General features: G+C 38.8%; 3 protein-coding genes and 1 long non-coding RNA gene across 5 annotated transcripts in view; 1 reads left to right on the top strand and 3 right to left on the bottom strand.

The window, feature by feature from the left end:
- The window catches only part of LOC131012585 (protease Do-like 7), a 498,535-nt gene that overhangs the window by 258,644 nt on the left and 219,017 nt on the right, over positions 1 to 20,874 (top strand). The gene's annotated exons all lie outside the window — the stretch shown is intronic.
- On the bottom strand, positions 7,765 to 9,186 carry LOC131012605 (uncharacterized). 2 transcript variants are annotated; one of them, XR_009097391.1, is made up of 3 exons: positions 8,705 to 9,186; positions 8,152 to 8,461; positions 7,765 to 8,001 (listed from the first exon to the last, which is right to left on the bottom strand). It is a non-coding gene; the product is annotated as an uncharacterized LOC131012605 (long non-coding RNA). The 2 variants fall into 2 exon arrangements; XR_009097390.1 differs by having other exon boundaries at positions 7,765 to 8,461.
- LOC131012599 (uncharacterized) lies at positions 10,274 to 11,373 on the bottom strand. Its single transcript, XM_057940582.1, has one exon. It carries the CDS (start codon positions 11,126 to 11,128, stop codon positions 10,295 to 10,297), a length of 834 nt encoding a protein of 277 aa, XP_057796565.1. The 5' UTR covers positions 11,129 to 11,373; the 3' UTR covers positions 10,274 to 10,294.
- Positions 11,657 to 13,220, bottom strand: LOC131007828 (uncharacterized). The gene is made up of 2 exons (XM_057934743.1): positions 12,968 to 13,220; positions 11,657 to 12,883 (listed from the first exon to the last, which is right to left on the bottom strand). The coding sequence occupies exon 2, from the start codon at positions 12,776 to 12,778 to the stop codon at positions 11,657 to 11,659; it is 1,122 nt and encodes a 373-aa protein (XP_057790726.1). The 5' UTR covers positions 12,779 to 12,883; positions 12,968 to 13,220.

Raw genomic sequence — 20,874 nt, 5'->3', positions numbered from 1 at the left:
ATAACATTTTCCTGCATTGGAATTTCACAATTTGGATGAACTTATTATATATTTCTAATGAACTTATTGAGCTTATCAATCTCTGATGAGGAGTGATATGTGCATAGTAGGGAAATGGTGTAAACCAGAGAAGTCATCCTCGCCAGAGGAATCGCATCTGACAGAGAAGTCATCCTCGCCAGAGGAGGCGTATTTACCAGAGAGGTCATCCTCGCCAGAGGAGGCGTATTTGCCAGAGAGGTCATCCTCGCCAGAGGAGTCGTGTTTGCCAAAGAGGTCATCCTCGCCAGAGGAGTCGTGCTTACCAGAGGAGTCACCTCCGCCAGAGACATCAACATCGCCAGAGAAGACGCCATCGCCAGAGAAGACATTTTCACCAGAGGAGTCACTAAAAGCGCGGGGAGGTCTCCCACGTAAAACCGAAATTACTATCTTACCCTTCAATGTATTAAAGGGGCTTAAGCCCAATTATCTTAGGGAATGGGCTTGAGGCCCTAAGGATTATTTACATGCTTATAAATAGAGACTTAGTAGTAGGTTAGGGGGGGATCATCTCATTTTTATTCATTCATCTCTTGTAAAATGTAATTCTCTCGGAGTATAGTGAAAAAACCCCAAAAACACCCCGTGGACGTAGGTCTTCTCGACCGAACCACGTAAATCCGGTGTCGTTTACTGCTTTTTAGTTTAGGTGTTGGTTCCGTAAACACCAACTGGCGCCGTCTGTGGGAAAATGAGCCAAGGCGTGAGTGTTTTTCGGTTACTGTTCATCGGGTACTGATGTTCTGATTTCCAGATCCCGGAAGAGGGATGCCCGATTTTGCGATTCTAGTTTTCAGATCGGGATATGGGTTTTGTTATTTGATCCATCAGATTTTCAAGCAACCATATGGCTTTCGGTCCTATTCATCTCCAATCGCAGCGGGAACCAGCCACCACCGCCGCGCCGAGTTCTCATCCTCTGAGCAATCATGGCTTGCAGACCATGGGCATAGGGGAAAACCCCCGATTTTCTTAAATCAATACGTCTTTCTCAACAATTTAGTGAAAATCGCAATAAATCCTGATGATTACCTATGTTTTCTTATGTTTCCCAGCAAATCACTGATGGGGGGCATTCTTTCGAGACCAGCGCAGAGATAGTGCTCTTCGCTGCTTCCGCAACCGCGGTTCAATCGTCCGGGCGGCCGACGTCGATGCCGTTGCCATTGCTGTCACGTTCTTCGCCGCTCGCGTGTGCTCATCGCCTGCTCTTCGCGGTGATCCTGAAGCCGCTGGCAGGCATGCTCTTCCGCGAGCAGAATTCGAAGCCCCAGATCGGCTATGCTCTGCCTCACCGCGGCGGTGGAGGCGGTACCGGAGCCTGACTCGGCCCGCCAATCTCGATGATAGGGCAGCTTCACCAACAATTCATCGAGCCCTAGTTCCTGCTAAGCTTGATTCATCGTCACCTCGGATTTGTTCGAATGGGGTAGCCGGCTTCAAAATCAGCAGCGCCGTCGTCCGCTTCCTGGTTCAAAACAGGATTTTAAGGAAGCGGAGCCACCACCCCCGATCTCAATCGCGGTTACTTCGAAGTGGCAAGAAAAATAATGAAAGAGAGCTAAGTCTTTGATACCTCTGTTTAAATTGAATATTTCAAAATCAGATTGACTTTGATTGAGGGGTTTGATGAGTTATTTTCTATATCAGGGTTGTCTTCATTGTGACTTTGCTATATTTCCTATGGTTTATTTGAAACTGCTGCTGTTGTTTGTTGAGACTAATTGTGGTTTGTTCGTTGTCCCATGTTTTTTAGTTGTCTTTATATTTGTGTGTTTGGGTCGCTGGTAGTTTTTTGAATATGGGCGTTTCATCTTTCGTGTGATTGAAATAAATTTGAGAAGGTGGGAATTCTGAATAGAAATTAATGTTACTCATGGATTAATCGTATGCTACACCGTGTTTGTTGATTGACCTTATGTGGAGAGCTTTGTCTAATTAGATGTCTAACGTATTATTATATGGGAGTTTAAGGAAATCGTGCGGTATTGATGAAGATAAGAGGAATGATGATCGTGTTGTTTTGATTAATGCAAGGATTTATTCGCTGCTTGGGAAATTTATTTGCATATGGTTTTTGGGACTTGATATTGTTGAAATATAACTCTGAACTTGGGAGTGATTTAGCTATGATTTTTGCTCTGATTTTGGGGATTAATTCTGTCATTTTGTTGGATTAACTTAGCCCTGATTTCGCATTGTGAGTTCAGGACCACCAAGACGGGTATTTCAACATTTGCTCGCTGTTGAGAACACTATGATTGCCTAGCTGAGCCAAATATGGTTTATTCATGGGAGCCCTTGACAAAAGGGGACAAATGACAGCTTCGCTAGTTACTTGCTCGGGTCATAAGCTCAACTTTTGGGGAATGTTATAGCGTTAAAAGAGGGTTGCTGAACACACTCACAAAAAAGAGACTAATCGTGATATGGGTTTTTGGGTTAAAAACATTATTAAATTTGTGGTTTCATATCATTTGCACTGACGAATAATTATTGTTTATCCATTATACTTTCTCTTTGAGAATCGTAATTTCAGGATTGTGAATTTCAGCCATTGGGACATAAATATTCTAACTTATTTGTCATTTTTAGGGGATCCTCACAACTTTTATTCGGTGGAACAAATGTTTAGGGCGGCACTGTTGCTTGGAAAAAGCAAAGCGTACACTTTTTTACTTGTTAATTGATTTACAGCCCTATCTCTAAGGGCTCTCATATTTTACTAATATATGTGCTTAAGAATTTTTGTAGCACAGGATAAGCAAATTCGGGGAATGATTTGAACAATTATGGTAAATACCATAATGTAAAAAAGGGTAACCCACTAGTAAGTGGTAATTCAAGTACTCTGCGGAACTCTATCAATGAGAAGAGTATGATTGGGATATGTTATACTTTAACAATCGGGCATAATATATGATCTTTGATGGGATTTGAAAATTTGAATGAATTCATCGGGATATGAACATGGGAATCAAGTTGTGGCAATGGATTATATAATCTAAGGTTCAAATTCTCTTTGCAGCCCTGTCTTAAAGGGGCTTTCACATTTGTACTAATATCTGTGCCTAAGAGATCTTGTAGCACAGGGAAATTAAATTTGGGAAAGCTTTGCACAAAATATGGGAACCGCCATAACATGAAAACGGTAAACCACTTGTAAGTGGTAATTCAGGTACTTCGCTGAACTTTGTCTTGTGGAAGCATGTGAGCATGATTGGGGAGTATTATGTTTTATCACTATGCGAGGTTATGATCTTAGGGTATTTTTATGGGAACATGTGAGCATGATAGGGATTTGGGAAATACTCTACTTCTTTACTTGGGCAAAACTATGACTTATATGATCTAGGCTGGGATTTATGCAATATTAATTAAGTCTTGGAAGCTGCACACCTTCTGCATATGTGCTAGGGCTTGAACTGCAACTTGAATTATGTTACTTGGGAACTGTAGTTGTGCTAACTCTCTCACAATCATCACAAGCATGAGCACCAAACACACACACACTTAACATGTTCATAACAGAGTATTGCACATGTCACCAGAGGGGGGAGTAGGGTGTATACCCGTAGTCCCCAATTTTCAAATTCAAAAATTGCTTCTCAGCAAGACTAGGGCAAACCAGAGGAATTACGCTCCACCAGAGCAGAGGGGTCACGCTCAACCAGAACAGAGGGTGTTCCTGTCAATCGTAAGCCGCGAAAGTTGGTTGCGCCACCCGGGCCCTCCATGCTCCGCGCAGAGATAGCACTTAATCATAAGCCGCGAAAGTTGGTTGCACCCCCCGGGTTTTCCATGCTCCGCGCAGAGGTTGCTTTAACCGTAAGCCACGAAAGTTGGTGGCACCCCCCCGGGTCCTCCATGCTCCGTGCAGGGTGTTCCTGTCAATCGTAAGCCGCGAAAGTTGGTTGCGCCACCCGGGCCCTCCATGCTCCGCGCAGAGATAGCACTTAATCATAAGCCGCGAAAGTTGGTTGCACCCCCCGGGTTTTCCATGCTCCGCGCAGAGGTTGCTTTAACCGTAAGCCACGAAAGTTGGTGGCACCCCCCGGGTCCTCCATGCTCCGTGCAGGGTGTTCCTGTCAATCGTAAGCCGCGAAAGTTGGTTGCGCCACCCGGGCCCTCCATGCTCCGCGCAGAGATAGCACTTAATCATAAGCCGCGAAAGTTGGTTGCACCCCCCGGGTTTTCCATGCTCCGCGCAGAGGTTGCTTTAACCGTAAGCCACGAAAGTTGGTGGCACCCCCCCGGGTCCTCCATGCTCCGTGCAGGGTGTTCCTGTCAATCGTAAGTCGCGAAAGTTGGTTGCGCCACCCGGGCCCTCCATGCTCCGCGCAGAGATAGCACTTAATCATAAGCCGCGAAAGTTGGTTGCACCCCCCGGGTTTTCCATGCTCCGCGCAGAGGTTGCTTTAACTGTAAGCCACGAAAGTTGGTGGCACCCCCCGGGTCCTCCATGCTCCGTGCAGGGTGTTCCTGTCAATCGTAAGCCACGAAAGTTGGTTGCGCCACCCGGGCCCTCCATGCTCCGCGCAGAGATAGCACTTAATCATAAGCCGCGAAAGTTGGTTGCACCCCCGGGGTTTTCCATGCTCCGCGCAGAGGTTGCTTTAACCGTAAGCCACGAAAGTTGGTGGCACCCCCCGGGTCCTCCATGCTCCGTGCAGGGTGTTCCTGTCAATCGTAAGCCGCGAAAGTTGGTTGCGCCACCCGGGCCCTCCATGCTCCGCGCAGAGATAGCACTTAATCATAAGCCGCGAAAGTTGGTTGCACCCCCCGGGTTTTCCATGCTCCGCGCAGAGGTTGCTTTAACCGTAAGCCACGAAAGTTGGTGGCACCCCCCGGGTCCTCCATGCTCCGTGCAGGGTGTTCCTGTCAATCGTAAGCCGCGAAAGTTGGTTGCGCCACCCGGGCCCTCCATGCTCCGCGCAGAGATAGCACTTAATCATAAGCCGCGAAAGTTGGTTGCACCCCCGGGGTTTTCCATGCTCCGCGCAGAGGTTGCTTTAACCGTAAGCCACGAAAGTTGGTGGCACCCCCCGGGTCCTCCATGCTCCGTGCAGGGTGTTCCTGTCAATCGTAAGCCGCGAAAGTTGGTTGCGCCACCCGGGCCCTCCATGCTCCGCGCAGAGATAGCACTTTATCATAAGCCGCGAAAGTTGGTTGCACCCCCTGGGTTTTCCATGCTCCGCGCAGAGGTTGCTTTAACCGTAAGCCACGAAAGTTGGTCACACCCCCCGGGTTTTCCATGCTCCGTGCAGGGTGTTCTTTTAATCGTAAGCCGCGAAAGTTGGTTGCACCCCCCGGGTCTTCCATGCTCCGCGCAGAGTGTTCAAGCTTGGATGGGAAGCAGCAAAGGAGGGAAGCAGCAAAGGAATGCATACAAATGAGGGAAGCAGCTGAGGAATACTCCACTGTGATTTCACTGCTCTACTGTGATTTCACTGCCCTACCATGATTTCACTGCTCTGCCGTGATTTCACTGCCCTACCATGATTTCACTGCTTTGCCGTGATTTCATTGCCCTACTGTGATTTCACTGCTCTGCAGTGATCCCAATGCTCAGCCACCGTCCGTGATCCCAATGCTCAGCCACCGTCCGTGATCTCAATGCTCAGCCACCGTCCGTGATCTCAATGCTCAGCCACCGTCCGTGATCTCAATGCTCAGCCACCGTCCGTGATCTCAATACTCAGCCACCGTCCGTGATTTCAATGCTCTTCCGGGATCTCAATCCTCTGTCGGGATTTCAATGCTCTACCGGGATCTCAATCCTTTGTCGGGATTTCAATGCTCTACCGGGATTTCAATCCTCTGGCGGGATTTCAATGCTCCGCCATGACTTTAATGTTCTGCTCTGAAAGGGCATGTCTATGCTCTGATCGGGCTGCTCTGAAGGGTATTTCTCTGCTCTAACCGGGCTGGGGTGTTTCTCTGCTCTGACGGGTGCTCTGCCGGGTGCTCTGACGGGTGTTTCTCTGCTCTGTCGGGTGCTCTGACGGGTGTTTCTCTGCTCTGACGGGTGCTCTGCCGGGTGCTCTGACGGGTGTTTCTCTGCTCTGCCGGGTGCTCTGACGGGTGTTTCTCTGCTCTGACGAGGGCTCTGAATGGGAATTTCTCTGCTCTGACCGGGCTGCTCTGAGGGCATTTCTCTGTTCTTACGGGCATTTCTCTACTCTGACCGGGCTATTCTGACAGGTATTTCTCTGATCTGATAGGCATTTCTCTGCTCTACTCTACGGGCTACACTATTTTGCGCCTCTGCTCTATGGGCTGCTTTGATCTATTTTAATCGCTACTCAGCGAGAAATAAGTCGCCTTTTGGCATGCTATTGTTATCTATTGGTCTTCTCACGCGCTGGATTTCTTACGCGCTCAACAACAGGGGGTATATTGTTCAGATTCGACAAATATTTATGACGGGTTTTCTCACATGATCAGAGTATCATATTTCTCACTTCAACATGGGTTTTCCTATGTTATTCGGGTATTCTTGCAACGGTCTTCTGATTTATCTAACACAAAGCATTCATATTGCTTATCTATGCAAAGTATTCAATATTGGGTATTCTCAGCGCTGGTCTTCTTATGCGCCCAAAGAAATGGAAATTATTTATCTTTGTCAACATTCAACAAACAAGAAGGAAATCTAACTTGGAACTACAATTCCAAAGTCAAGGGAAAATGCTTATCTTTGCTTTCTTATAATATTAAAACTCTTATGTCTTCATGATTTGCAGGGATTAAGGAAAACAGCACAGCGCTGGCTTTAACGATACTTCGCTGGTTGAACACAAAGAATACCCGGTTCAACCAGACTAGGGGGGAGTGGTTGATGAGGAGTGATATGTGCATAGTAGGGAAATGGTGTAAACCAGAGAAGTCATCCTCGCCAGAGGAATCGCATCTGACAGAGAAGTCATCCTCGCCAGAGGAGGCGTATTTACCAGAGAGGTCATCCTCGCCAGAGGAGGCGTATTTGCCAGAGAGGTCATCCTCGCCAGAGGAGTCGTGTTTGCCAAAGAGGTCATCCTCGCCAGAGGAGTCGTGCTTACCAGAGGAGTCACCTCCGCCAGAGACATCAACATCGCCAGAGAAGACGCCATCGCCAGAGAAGACATTTTCACCAGAGGAGTCACTAAAAGCGCGGGGAGGTCTCCCACGTAAAACCGAAATTACTATCTTACCCTTCAATGTATTAAAGGGGCTTAAGCCCAATTATCTTAGGGAATGGGCTTGAGGCCCTAAGGATTATTTACATGCTTATAAATAGAGACTTAGTAGTAGGTTAGGGGGGGATCATCTCATTTTTATTCATTCATCTCTTGTAAAATGTAATTCTCTCGGAGTATAGTGAAAAAACCCCAAAAACACCCCGTGGACGTAGGTCTTCTCGACCGAACCACGTAAATCCGGTGTCGTTTACTGCTTTTTAGTTTAGGTGTTGGTTCCGTAAACACCAATCTCCATAACACTTTCGTGCATTGGAATTTCACAATTTGAATGAACTTATTAGCTATTTCTAATAAACTTATTGAACTTATCAATCTCCATAACATTGTCGTGCATTTGAATTTCACAATTTGAACGAACTTATTAGTTATTTCTAATGAACTTATTGAACTTATCAATCTCCATAACATTTTCGTGCATTGGAATTTCACAATTTGAATGAATTTATTAGTTATTTCTAATGAACTTATAACCAAATGGAGATTTATACTGTTAGTTTTCAAGTTGTCATTTATAAAAAAACAACAAAAATGGAGAGTACAATTTATTAGAATATCTGGAGTCAAAAAACTCGTATCAAAAATCCAATCAGATTACACAGACAATTCCACAATTCTCTGAACATAATCGAGCTTCGACACCTTCTCGGCAGGCTCGGCTGGAAAATCTTTTGCCGCCACTACTCCGATCAGGTTCCTCAGCCATGTCGCAGCTTCGTATCTTTTTATAAACATAAGAAAAAAAATACAAGTCATAAAAACTCACATCAAATAATAACAAAATTAATAAACCTACAATTATTTTCGAACATAGTTAATAAAGCTAAGAACATAACCACTAATCTACAGAATATATAACAAAATATCTTACACAATGTTCAATATGGATGATTCTCCTGATTTGTTCCTTTTTGTTGATGGATTAGACGGCGAGCCTTCTCCTATACATTAGTATCTATTAAGAAAAGGATAATTAATTTAAAATACTAAAATGACAAAAATATATGTGTAGTGTCCTTTTTTTTTTTGCCTTCCACAGACAAAGTTACGAACCCAATAGTCTTAGAGTTACGAACAAAAAGCGAAATATTTCGAACACACACTCATACCATCCGAAGCTTTCCCTTTCCCTTTCCAGAAGCCATCCGAAAATCCTATTCTATAGACCTTAATCAAACAGCCTGCAACAAAAATCGAAAACTCAGATAGCTGAAAAATCATTAATCTAAAACAATCGAAAACCCTGATATATATATATATATATATCACTTTTTGATTTCGATTGATACATTTAAAACCCAACAAAAAAATTAAATTTCGATTTCGAAAACCATTAATTGTCGAAAATCCCAAATCCTGTTCAATTTAAAACCCCTAAAACCCAACAGAAAATGCGAACAAAAATCAGAAACACAATGGCTTACCTATTCGATTTCAGCACACACCGTGTCTTCAAGAACAAAACCTCTATTCCAAATCGTCGACCAAGAATTGAAATCCGACCGACTGTTACACAATTAATCATTATATTTCAATTCGTCGAACCTGCATCTTCAATACTTTGGTAATCCATCCTGAAGCCAGTAGAACAAAAGCGGAGGCGCAAACAAATATGAAAAGACAATCGCAAATGTAATTGGTATTGTCAAAAATCCGTAGAGATAGAAATTGACATTCATCTTCAATGAAAAGAGAGAGAGAGATCCGGGATTCGATAAAGTTTTCTAAATTATAATAAACTGTATTTTACCACAATAGCCTTAACTCTTGAGAACCATATCAAGTCCAATCTATATTATTAATTAAATGGTACAGATTTGAGAAAGCATGACCATCTGATTTGATGAATTGAATGGTGTGGATCTCTTCTTACTTCTTTATCTAAGAGGCACTTTCCTGTTGAGTGTAACCCTATATATATATATATATATATATATATATATATATATATATATATATATATATACGGACGTACGGTGCATCCGAATGTGCAAGGATGCGTATATATACTACAATGTTGTGTTTAATCATGAGTAGCTATGAGCTGGTAGACCACGTACCTTGCATCCAGAAGGTCGCGAGTTCGAGTCACACAAGCGCCGCATTTTTTCATACCTTCTTGAGTCTGGTCTGGTTTGCCCACTTCACCTGAATTTTTTTAATCACTTTTTTTATTATAGTTTTTTTTTTAATTTTTATTATATATATATATAGCAGTGAGTTGCGTTATAAACACTTCTTAACATATAAAATACGAATTATTTAAAATATATGAATTTTATATAGAACAAGTCTAAGAATTCTGTATAGAATACATATACATTCGTTATATAAATATATTAATTAACTGTGTAAATATATAACTTGCGAAAAATAATTTTTTTATATAAAGAGAATTTTCTAAATACTTGGCTTGTTTAATGATATATTCCCTTTGTATACCTTTTTTAGTCGTTCCAACAAAAATGGTGCATTTCCTTTTTTGATAATAATTTTATATTATAAATAATGTGATCTCACACATCTCTGTACACTTTTATATTAAAATCTTATTCTCCTTTCATCACGTGCCGAAAAGAAGCGCACCGCCCTTGTTGGGACGAAGGGAGTATATACCATATTTGCTGAGAGAGAGAGAGGCGGAGTCGGGGACGACTGCTGCTGTAGTCTGTCCGCCGGGATTCAGAGAGGGATAGGGAACGGAGGGACGACGGAGAGGGAGATGAGGGGCGACGGCCGGCGGCCTTGCTGCCGTCGACCTGGGAAGAGAGCCGAGAGAGAGAGTTTTCTGAGAGGAGGTTGAGCGAGAAATCTGTGTGTGCGTAAGTGTGTTCGGATTCTCAGCGAGAGATGAGAGAGGGGAGACCGGCGGTGGTTCCGCCGCCGCTTCGCCGTCGGTGTGTTGTGGTGGGCGCAGGGCCGGTCCTGGCAAAAATGGGGCCCTGGGCGAAACTAAAAAAATGGGCCCTCAATATATTTTTGCGCGCAAAATATTGAAAAATAAAAATATTTCATTACTTATAAAAATGACTTCGTCTAGCGTTTTTACTCGCAAAATCATCTACAACATCGTCCAAATCTATGTTATCTAAAATCTCTTTTTCTATACATAATATTGCCAAGCCATTCAATCTCTCTTGGCACATTGACGATCTCAAATATGTTTTCAACAACTTTAACTTTGAGAAGCTCCTCTCAGCTGACGCAACAGTAACCGGCATTGTCAACATGATTCTATAAGCAATTGCAGCATTTGGATAACAATCTGCACTTTTCACAAATTCAAGAATTTCAATAGCAGATATTGTCTCATTTGGCAAAGTCACTTGTAATATTTTTAATTCCGTAAATAGATCATCTAACTTAACATCAGATAGATTATCATGGGTAAGAGCAGAGTTCAGATTAACACAACAATTTCTCAATTCATCATTATCCAATGACTTTAGAACTTTCGAATCAAATAAAAAACCAAATATATGTTCAAATGATTTCAATTGTTCAAATCTAGATTTTAAAGAACCAATTGCCATGTCCACAATAACTACAAAATATTCAATTCTAAATGACTCCTCCGGTGATAATGAAACCTCAACATTTTCTCCTTCATCAAATTGTTTTTTTCTAGTAATACGACGTTTTGTTGGAAATATTGGCTCTATGTTCATATTAGATGCAATGCTTTTAGCAATATCCAAACTTGAATTAAAACCATCATTTCTATATTTTTCAAAATATGCAATTAAACCTTCTAACTGATTCATGACAGAGTTAATGCACATAGATTTTGATTGCAATTTTTTACTCACCATGTTTACAACAGATAAGATTTCATACCAAATAACCATACCAAGTAGAAATTCAAAATTTTCAATTGATGTAGCTAAACTTTCAGCTTCACTTTTTGACTTTGCATCATCACAAATATCACATAAATTTAATAAAGCATCCCTCAGTTCAACACATTGAAATCTAATTGCTTTAACACTATTAATACGACTTTCCCAACGTGTATTTGACAAAGATTTTACAGTCAACCCTTCAATATTATCGAGTAAAACTTTCCACCTTTTAGTAGAACTTGAAAACAATGTATATACGTTGTACTATTCCAAAGAAAGAAACTGCTTTCACACAAGAATGTGCCATATCACTTAAAGTTAGATTAAGACTATGGCAAGCACATGGCATGTATAACGCTCTTGGATTAATATCAAGCAACCTTTTTTGAACTCCTTGGTGTTTTCCTTTCATATTAGAACCATTATCATAACCTTGTCCCCTAACATCTTCAATATTAAGATCAAGTGATTTTAGCACATTTTGTAATTCATTAAAAAGTCCTAAACCAGATGTATCATCCACCTTAATAAACTCTAAAAATACTCTTCTATTTTCACTTTGCTATATGACATATCAACACATCGAATTATCAAAGTCATTTGCTCTTGGTGACTAAAATCTGGTGTACAATCAAGAATTACTGAAAAATATTTTGCTTCCTGAATTTTCTTAATGATTGTATTTCTAACTTTATCGGCCAAAAGAGAAATTAAATCATTTTGAATTTTGTGACCAAGATAATGATAATGTATTTCCTTATTTTGTATACGTCTTATATGATCTTGCATAACAACATCAAATTCACCAATCATTTCAATCAATCCCAAAAAATTTCCATTATTGTCTTGATAAAGTTTCTCATTAGATCCACGAAAAGCCAAACAATTTTTAGAAAGACATTTAATAGCTGCTATTATTCTAATTAAAACTTGTCTCCAACGATCCTTTTCTTTAGAGATTTCTCGTTGTAAGTCCTTATCAATAGTCTCATTTTTACCTAATCTCATTTTCAATTCATACCAAGAGTTCATATTAGTGATATGTTCTACAGAATTTTCATGCTCTTGAAGCCGTTCACTAAGATGTTTCCAATCTCTATATCCATCAGTTGCTAAACAAGATGTATTTTGTTTATTTTTAAACAATTTACAACAAAAGCAATACACTTTGTCAACATGTTTACTATATACTAACCACTTTCGATCCTTCACCTCACCATTGCTTAACTTTCTAATATAATGAGTATAAGAGAAATGCCTAGAGATGTTGTCTAAAGGAAATACAAGGTTCATTTCTCTTATAGGTCCCTTCTCAACTAAAATATCTCGTGCATTATTATCAATATTATCCCAATTTCTCGGATCATAAATATCAACTGGAGGAATAAATCGTTCATCGTTCTCTCTAGGTTCATCATCTAAAATATTTAGAATATGTTCACTCTCATTCAAGTCATTTCTCTTTTCACTAGAATCTTCAATCTCAAGAAGCGCATCAACATTGTTCGCATTTGAAGTTCCAGCTTTTTCTTTAGAAGTTGTATTCTTAAGAATAAACTTATCCATATCACCCTTCTGTGATTTAGTGAGTTCTTCTATTCTTTTTCTTTTTTTCTTTTTCTCATTTCCACATGCTTGTTTTCTAGGTAACCCCATGTTTCACACAATAACACTCAAAGTAAAATGATAGAATAATAGCACCTGGAGGCTGGAGAAATTGGAGCTTGAGAGTTTGTAATAGGTAGCCCCAAACTTGATAGTCTGCAAATTATAAAAATACAATTAAAAAATGAAAATCAACATTAAAAATTTAAAAGGAACAGAACAATTATCGAACAAACTTACCAATTACAATCCAGATTCCAGAAGACAAATAGACAACGAGGGTACAACAACAATCTTCGCCGCTACGAACCCAAACGAAGACAATCTGTAAATTACAGTGTGAATTTTTTTGCTCAAGAACAAGAAGGACAATAATCAAAGAGTAAATTGGTGAGAAGAATTAATTTACCTCATTCTATTTATACAACTATATATGTGACTGATTCTGATTCAACGGTAAAAATTGAGAAATTGAAGAGATTAATACCTTCCCCATGAAAAAAAATCGGCGTCTGCAACGGCTTGATTCGCTTGAAGCAGAAGACGAAGCGATTCTTTTTTTCCCCATGAAAAAAAATCGGCGTCTGCAACGGCTTGATTCGCTTGAAGCAGAAGACGAAGCGATTCTATTTTTCCCGAGAAGCAGAAGACGGAGCCTTTCTTTTTCTCCCCAGAATTACACGCCTGGAATTACACGCCTAGAATTTGGGCCTAATTAACAAGTTTAATATTTTTGTTTAATTATGGGCCTATAATAACTAATGAAATATAATAAAAAATTTGGGCCCTCAGATTTTTGGGGCCCTGGGCCGTCGCCCAGGCCCGCCCGCCCCCAGGGCCGGCCCTGGGTGGGCGGATCTCGTCTGAGGAAGATTAGAGAGAGAGAGAGAGAACCTATTTTGTGTGTGTGAAGCGGCGGGTAGGGGAAGAAGGAAAGGGGATTTGGAAATTGGGCTTGAGAACTGGGCCGAGATTTATTAAAGGGTTGGGTCCGTTTTATTTTAAAAACTGGGCCTATTTCTTTTGTACAGTTGGGCCATTTCTTTTAATATTGATTGCCTGATTATTATTGAAGTGTTGGGCCCTAATTATTTAAACTATAGGATTGAATTTATTGAATAAGTTGGACCTTTATTTTATTTAAGGATTTTGGGCTGCCTTGATTAATTAAATTGGGCTGTCATATTTTAATTTTTTTTTTTGAAGCGAAAGAAAACTATATATTAATATCGAAAAGAGCAATATCGGATAGTATTAGTGCGACCCACTATTTTACTACAAGCTGCCTTGATCAGTCCCAAAGAGTCACGAACAATAATACCCACACCAACCTTCCAGCCTTCCTCTCGCCAAGCCACGTCAACGTCGACCCGGAGAGTCCCAATCTTTAGGGGAAACCACGATGCAGCTCCCTCAAGAGGAAGGAGGCGCTGAGCAATATGGAGCTTAGCCCGAGCTTCCTTGAAATGATGAAGCATAATCTCGCTGCTGTCAACTCTACTCCGAATATCTCCGACCTTCTCCCCGAACTTAGCGGCACAAAGAACACACCACACCTCCCATATAGGGGTGTAAATTCGGGTACCCGCGGGACAAAAACCGCCCAAAACCCCACCCTCACCCGCCACCCTCCTGCATGCTGCGGGTACCCGAATACCCGCAGCGGATACCCGCGGCGGGTATGAGGGTACCCTCACGGTCCCACAATGTTTTTTTTTTAATTGTAATTTTGCGGGTTTTTGATCCCGCGGGAGGGTATTTTGTCCCGCAATAGGGTATTTTGTCCCGCATTTCACAAAAAATATTGAAAATATCCTTTCTATTTCATCGATTATCCATAAAACATGTGACGAATAAATAATAAATAAACAGCTGACAAACAAGCACAACGATCAAAATTCAAGTTCAAACGCTAAATCAAAGATCAATCCAACAGTCTAATAAATACAAAGTCAATAATAAAGTAATAGTACTAGAGGTAGTTTCAAAATGAAATTAATAGTGTAGAAAGTCACGAAATAAAATTAGAGCTTGGAGTTTTTGGGAGTTAATTCCTAAAATTCCTAAATAAAAATATTTAATTTTAATTTTTTAATATTATTTGCGGGTACCCGCGGGTACCCTCTACCCGCGATTTTTGAGGATATGATACCCGCACCCGACCCTCCTCTTTAAATTTGCGGGTATCGGGTACCCGATACCCGCGCAGGCAGGGCCGGCCCTTGTGTGTATCAAGTGGGGCAATGGCCTAGGGCCCCAAAATATAGATCCAATACTAATGTTATACTTTAATTAAAAAAAAAAAAAATCTTTCACTACCTATAGGTCAGCAATCAACAGCAAGATAAAAAAAAAATTATATTCCAAATTCCTAATCTTAAATGGTAACAGAACATAAAATGACTCTCTATTGCATAAATTTATATTACTAATCATAAGATACTAATTTTATTGGATGAGAAACGTTGCATAAATATTGTGTTAACTTTAAGATGCCCTGAAACATAATGATAAATTTGACATTGATGCTCAAGATTTATTTTTTGAATTACAAGTGTTACAAATATGTTTACCACAAATGAAGTTCGAAGTTCTTGAGTTTGTTAAACTTTCATATTGTTTTTCTAATTATTCTATTGCATATAGGATATTGTTGACTATATCGATTACTGTAGTTTCAACTGAAATAAGTTTTTCAAAGTTAAAATTGATAAAATCATACTTCCTCTGTCCCACGAAGTTTGAGCAGTATTTCTTTTTGAGTTGTCCCGCGAAACTTCAGCACTTTCTTTGTTGGAATTTTTTTTCTCTATATTCACCTTTTCATTTTTTGACCTACCGCACTTAACGCACAAAATATTGACACTTTAAAGCTCATGCCGAAAAGAAACTGCTCAAGCTTCACGGAACGTAGGGGGTATTTAACTATAGGGCCCCTTTTTTTATTTTCGCCTAGGGCCCCCGAAATGTCAGGGCCGGCCCTGCGCGCAGGTATCGGGACGGATGAGGGTATACCCGATACCCGCAGCCCGATTTTACAGCCCTACCCATAAATGAATAAACCACTTCTCAATCCCAGCAGAGCTGGTCCGATCTTTGACGATCTGGCTGATATCAAGCAAAGACAACCCGCGAAGCTAGCGAATGAGACCCCAAAAGTCAGTCTCCTGCCACATTTTTCGAACGACGTTGCAGAACACAAGGCAATGGGCAGTGGAACCCCATGCCTTGTTGCACCAAGGGCAGATACCATTCGAGGGGATGTTATGCCTAAGGAGGGAGATTCAGCCCCCAAAGGCATTTCCACCACAGAGAAAGACCCACCGAAGAAGAGGTGGCGTGTTGCCGATAGAGACCCGTTGCACAGTGATACCATGTTTTAACCGAATAACGTCCTTTCTCATCGAAACACCAAAACCATCGATCAAGCTTACCAGCCTCAACTAGGTCAAAGCAAAAAATATCATCAATAACATGACTGGGAAAGACGTTCCTCAACTTCTGCTCATCCCATTGTCTTGTTGATATAACAAAATCACAAACCAACATGTTGTCGCTTGCCCCGGGGGAAACAGTAGGCACAACTTTGGACGTGCCAGGTGTTGAAAATACTCAATGATCAAAGTCAAGAAAAACCACATCTAGAAGTAGAAATATTTAGCAGTACAGCTAGTCTCCTGTGCGACCGCCGCATACGGTGCGACGGGTCGGATCTAACCCGACCCGAATCTACCATTTATATTATAGATTTTAATAAATTAAATCAAATGTGTAGTGTAGCGCAATGGTAGCATGCACACATTGTTTTCTTATCCAAAAGGGGATGTGTTTGAAACCCATTGTCCTCCTCTTTTTCTACCTGTGTTTTTTCCCTCTATTTATCTTTTTTGCGTTCTTTTTCTTTTCTCCTCTTTTTTTTGCCTACGTTTTTTTTTTTCACTTTTCTGAATCATTTCTTCTTCTTCTTCTTTTCTAATTTTTTACAATGTTTTTTAATTTTATTTTGTTTGTATTTTATTTATTTTCACACTATATTCCAAAGTAATTATTATTATAACAAATAGTAATTATTGACATAAAAAAAGTAACATTTACTTAACACTTTTTTTTTCATCTATTTTTTTTTTATTTCAACACATTTTTTTTCATCTATTTTGTTATAATATTATCTTTAATCACATCAATGATTTTTTTTCTTACAACTATAATTACTTAACCAACTAATTAACATTACAAGTTTTCGTGAGTAAAAATAACAATTTTTGTGAATTTTTTTTTGAAATATTACATTTCTTCATATGCATAATTACTTTTATTAAGACAATAGTTACTTTTAATAAGTATAAAATATACATTTGTTAGCACAAATGTATACTTATGTTAATATAAGTATTTACTTTCATTCAATATAAAATAGTACTACTTATATTTTCTAAACCCTAAACCCTGAATACTAAACCATGAACAATAAATCATAAATCATAATAAAAATATTTACTTTTAATAATCATAAGATATACATTTGTTCGCACAAATGTATACTTATGTTAATATAAATATCTAACTTAATTCAATATAAAATACTCCCTCCGTCCACGAAATGAGTACCCATATTTCCTTTTTGTCCGTCCACGAAATTAGTACTCATTTCTCTTTTTGGCAAGTGTACCCCACACAACACTTTAATTAATACACTCAAAAAGGTGGGACCCATATTCTATTCACACTACACTCAATACATTTCTTAAAACCCGTGTCATCCACAAATGGGTACTCATTTCGTGGACAGAGGGAGTATTATATTTTCTAAACCTTAAACCATGAACATTAAACCCTAAACCTTGAACACTAAGTCCTAATAGGATATTTACGTTTAATAAGCATAAGATATACATTCGTTATCACAAATGTATACGTATGTTAATATAAGTATTTACCTTCATTCAATACAAAGTATTATATTAAACCCTAAACCTTGAACACTAAGCCCTAATAGAATATTTACGTTTAATAAGCATAAGATATACATTCGTTATCACAAATGTAGTATTTAGCTTCATTCAATACAAAGTATTATATTTTCTAAACCCTAAACCCTGAAAACTAAACCCTAAAACCCTAAACACTAATTCTTGAACCCTTATAGAAATATTTACTTTTAATAAATATATATAAGATATACATTTGTTCTTATGAATGAAAATAATAATTGTCGTAAACAAATGTAATAATTAATAAACATTACATTTCATCAAATTAATAATTACTTTTCCTTACGACAATTATTACTTGACCAAATATACAACATTGCAACTTTGCAAGTTCTACGAGTAAAAATAACATTACTTTTATATATATTACTCCCTCCGTCCACAATTTAATGCCCAATTGGCTTTAAATCTGTCCACAATTTAATGCTCTATTCTACTTTTTGTACCATTTTACTCTTCTTCTTTTTCTATATTTACTACCCTTTGCCACTAATGGACTCACCTTAAAACACCTTTATCATTTTTATATTTTATATTTACTACACTTTATCACTAGTGGACCCACTCACAACACCTTTATCACTTTAGTCAACTATCTTTATCATTTTAGTCAACTACCCTTATATTTCATCCACATCACCTTTTTCAGCTTTCTTAGTCTCCGTGCCCAGACCCAAATAGGGCATTAAATCATGGACGGAGGTAGTAATAATTACTTTTTCTTACAATAATAATTATTTGATCAAATAAATAAAAGTACAAATTCTCATGAATAAAAGTAACAATTATCGTGAACAAATGTAATAATTTAGAAATATTACATTTCATTGTAACAATAATTACTTTTTATGAAGACAATAATTACTTGACCAAATAGTTTAAAAATAAAAGTTTTAACAAGTAAAAATAACATTACTTTTCTTCACATCAATAACTACTTTTACTTACAAAAATATTTATTTGAGCAAATAACTAAAGGTAACAGTTTTTACGAATAAAAATAAACATTATTGTGAAGAAATGTAATGTTTTTGAAACATTATTTCTTCATAATAATAATTATTTTTCTTTATATCAATCAATATTTTTTTTCTTACTAAAATAATTACTTAACCAAATAATTAAAAGTAAAAGTTCCAACAATAAAAGTAATTAACAATTATAATAAATAATTATAATAATTTTGAAATATTTGTTCACGATAATTGCTATTTTTACTCAAGAGAACCTATATTTTTAGTTATTTGTTCAAGTAATTATTGTCGTTAGAAAAAGTAATTAATGATACGAAGAAATATAATATTTTAAAAGTATTACATTTTTCACGAGAATATATAAAAACAAGAAAAACAGTAAATAAAAAACAAACAAAAAATAAAGAAAATACTGAAAAGAAAAAAAAACCAAAATATATAAAAAAAAATGGGGGAAAAAAAAGAAAACATGAAAAGGAAAAAAACATAAAAACAAAACCGCAAAAAAAATAAAATACAAAAAAGAACATAATTAAAATAGGAAAAAAAAAACGTGAAAAAATGGAAAAAAAAAATGACAAATGCTTCAATTGAGTTTCGAATCCTCACCATTTGGAATAAAGAAGCATGCTGTGGCCATTGCACCAAAGGCTCACGTTTGTTTTTATTTGTTTAAAAATGTTATATAAAATATTGATGCGGGTCGGGTCAAAACAGGTTTGACCTGTCGCATAGCATGCGACCGTCGCATGTAATAATTTGCCTTAGCCAGTAAAGTCAAAAGAAATATTTTGTATGACTTTAGTTCCTTAATTATAGGGATTATGCATGACTTTGATACATTCTTACCCTATAAATGGGTACCATTGTAATACGGAAGAGAGACAAGAAAAACAATAAAAATCCCAGAGTTTCTCAGGCTCACAACTTTGATCAAATATGATCCATTTATACAAATATGCCAATACCATATTTAACATGGTATCAGAGCAGGATTAGTCTTTAAACTCATATTTTTTTTTTCATCATTGTTCCTATACCCTGACAGAGCAGAGCTCACGAATCAGAGCATAGCAGACCAGAGCCTAGCAGAGCAGAGCATAGTAGAGCACAGAGCAGAGCAGAGCTCACGACACAATATAGAGCATAGCTCAAACACAACAAAGAGCAGAGCTCAGACACACAAAGTAGAGCTCAAGACACAGAGCAGAGCTCATTCATCACTGTTCCAAATACCTCAAAACAATCAAGGCAGCAATAACCTCTTTTTTTTTCCTGGTAAAATATGTCAGGAAAGATTCAAGCCACAAATCCAACCACCTCAAATAATTTAACTTCCTCAGCCGAATCGGCCTTCTCAAAAATGAGAAGGGAGGCCGCCCGGCTACAGACCTTGCAGCCGGCGACCAACCGCTTCGACACCAATATTTCATCATCGGAAGAGATCGGGACCGGACTTACCACCACATACCGCCATGCACCACGGTCGGAAGCCCGATTGCAGCAAACCACCGCCGATAGAAGCCCTCAAAATCGCTTTCGTCTAATTTCGGCAACAATGAGCGAAGAAGGCGGAGAAAAGAACCCAAGTATCTCGGTCGCCGCCGCCCATCGGGCCAGGCCATTTTCGGCCCATTTTGACAGCCCTAGGAATGAGTATTAAGGGGGATTAAAAAAATCAAGGGTGTAATTAATTTTATTAATAGGGCTTGCTTTTCTTTTTCGTATGTCCCATTGATAATGGCATAGTCCAAAAATAATACTTCAACTGTCCCATTTCAAGCGCCTTGTTTCTTTTTGGGTTGTTCTACTTCAAATGTCTTGTTTGCCTTTATGGAAAAAATTAATCTCAAAAAGTGAGAATATGTTAGGTATCACCTTTCAACTCTACACCACACCACTTAATATTATAATTAAACTCTTCCTAAATAGCCGTGTCCAAAAGTAACAACACACTTTAAAATAGGACATAGGAAGTACTTATTTTATACTATAAATTTACTTTACACCTACTTACTTTACATTACTTAGAGCATCTCCGATGGAATACTCTAAAATGAGGCCACATAGAGGTGGTCCCTAGCTTAGAGCCTCCGCTCTTCAATGCATTGGCTCTAATATGAGCTCTAATTTCTACATTTTCATTTTATCCCATTTTTACCTTTTAATTTTCAAATCCAGC

Source organism: Salvia miltiorrhiza, chromosome 2 (assembly GCF_028751815.1).
Source record: "Salvia miltiorrhiza cultivar Shanhuang (shh) chromosome 2, IMPLAD_Smil_shh, whole genome shotgun sequence".
In the NCBI taxonomy this organism is placed as follows: Eukaryota; Viridiplantae; Streptophyta; class Magnoliopsida; order Lamiales; family Lamiaceae; genus Salvia; species Salvia miltiorrhiza.
The sequence above is the reverse complement of the archived record's forward strand: the minus strand, read 5'-3'. Positions and strand labels throughout refer to the sequence as shown.

Coding starts and splice junctions, on each gene's coding strand:
- LOC131007828 (XM_057934743.1), bottom strand. CDS start 12,778: ATGGGGTTACCTAGAAAACAAGCATGTGGAAATGAGAAAAAGAAAAAA.
- LOC131012599 (XM_057940582.1), bottom strand. CDS start 11,128: ATGGTTATTTGGTATGAAATCTTATCTGTTGTAAACATGGTGAGTAAA.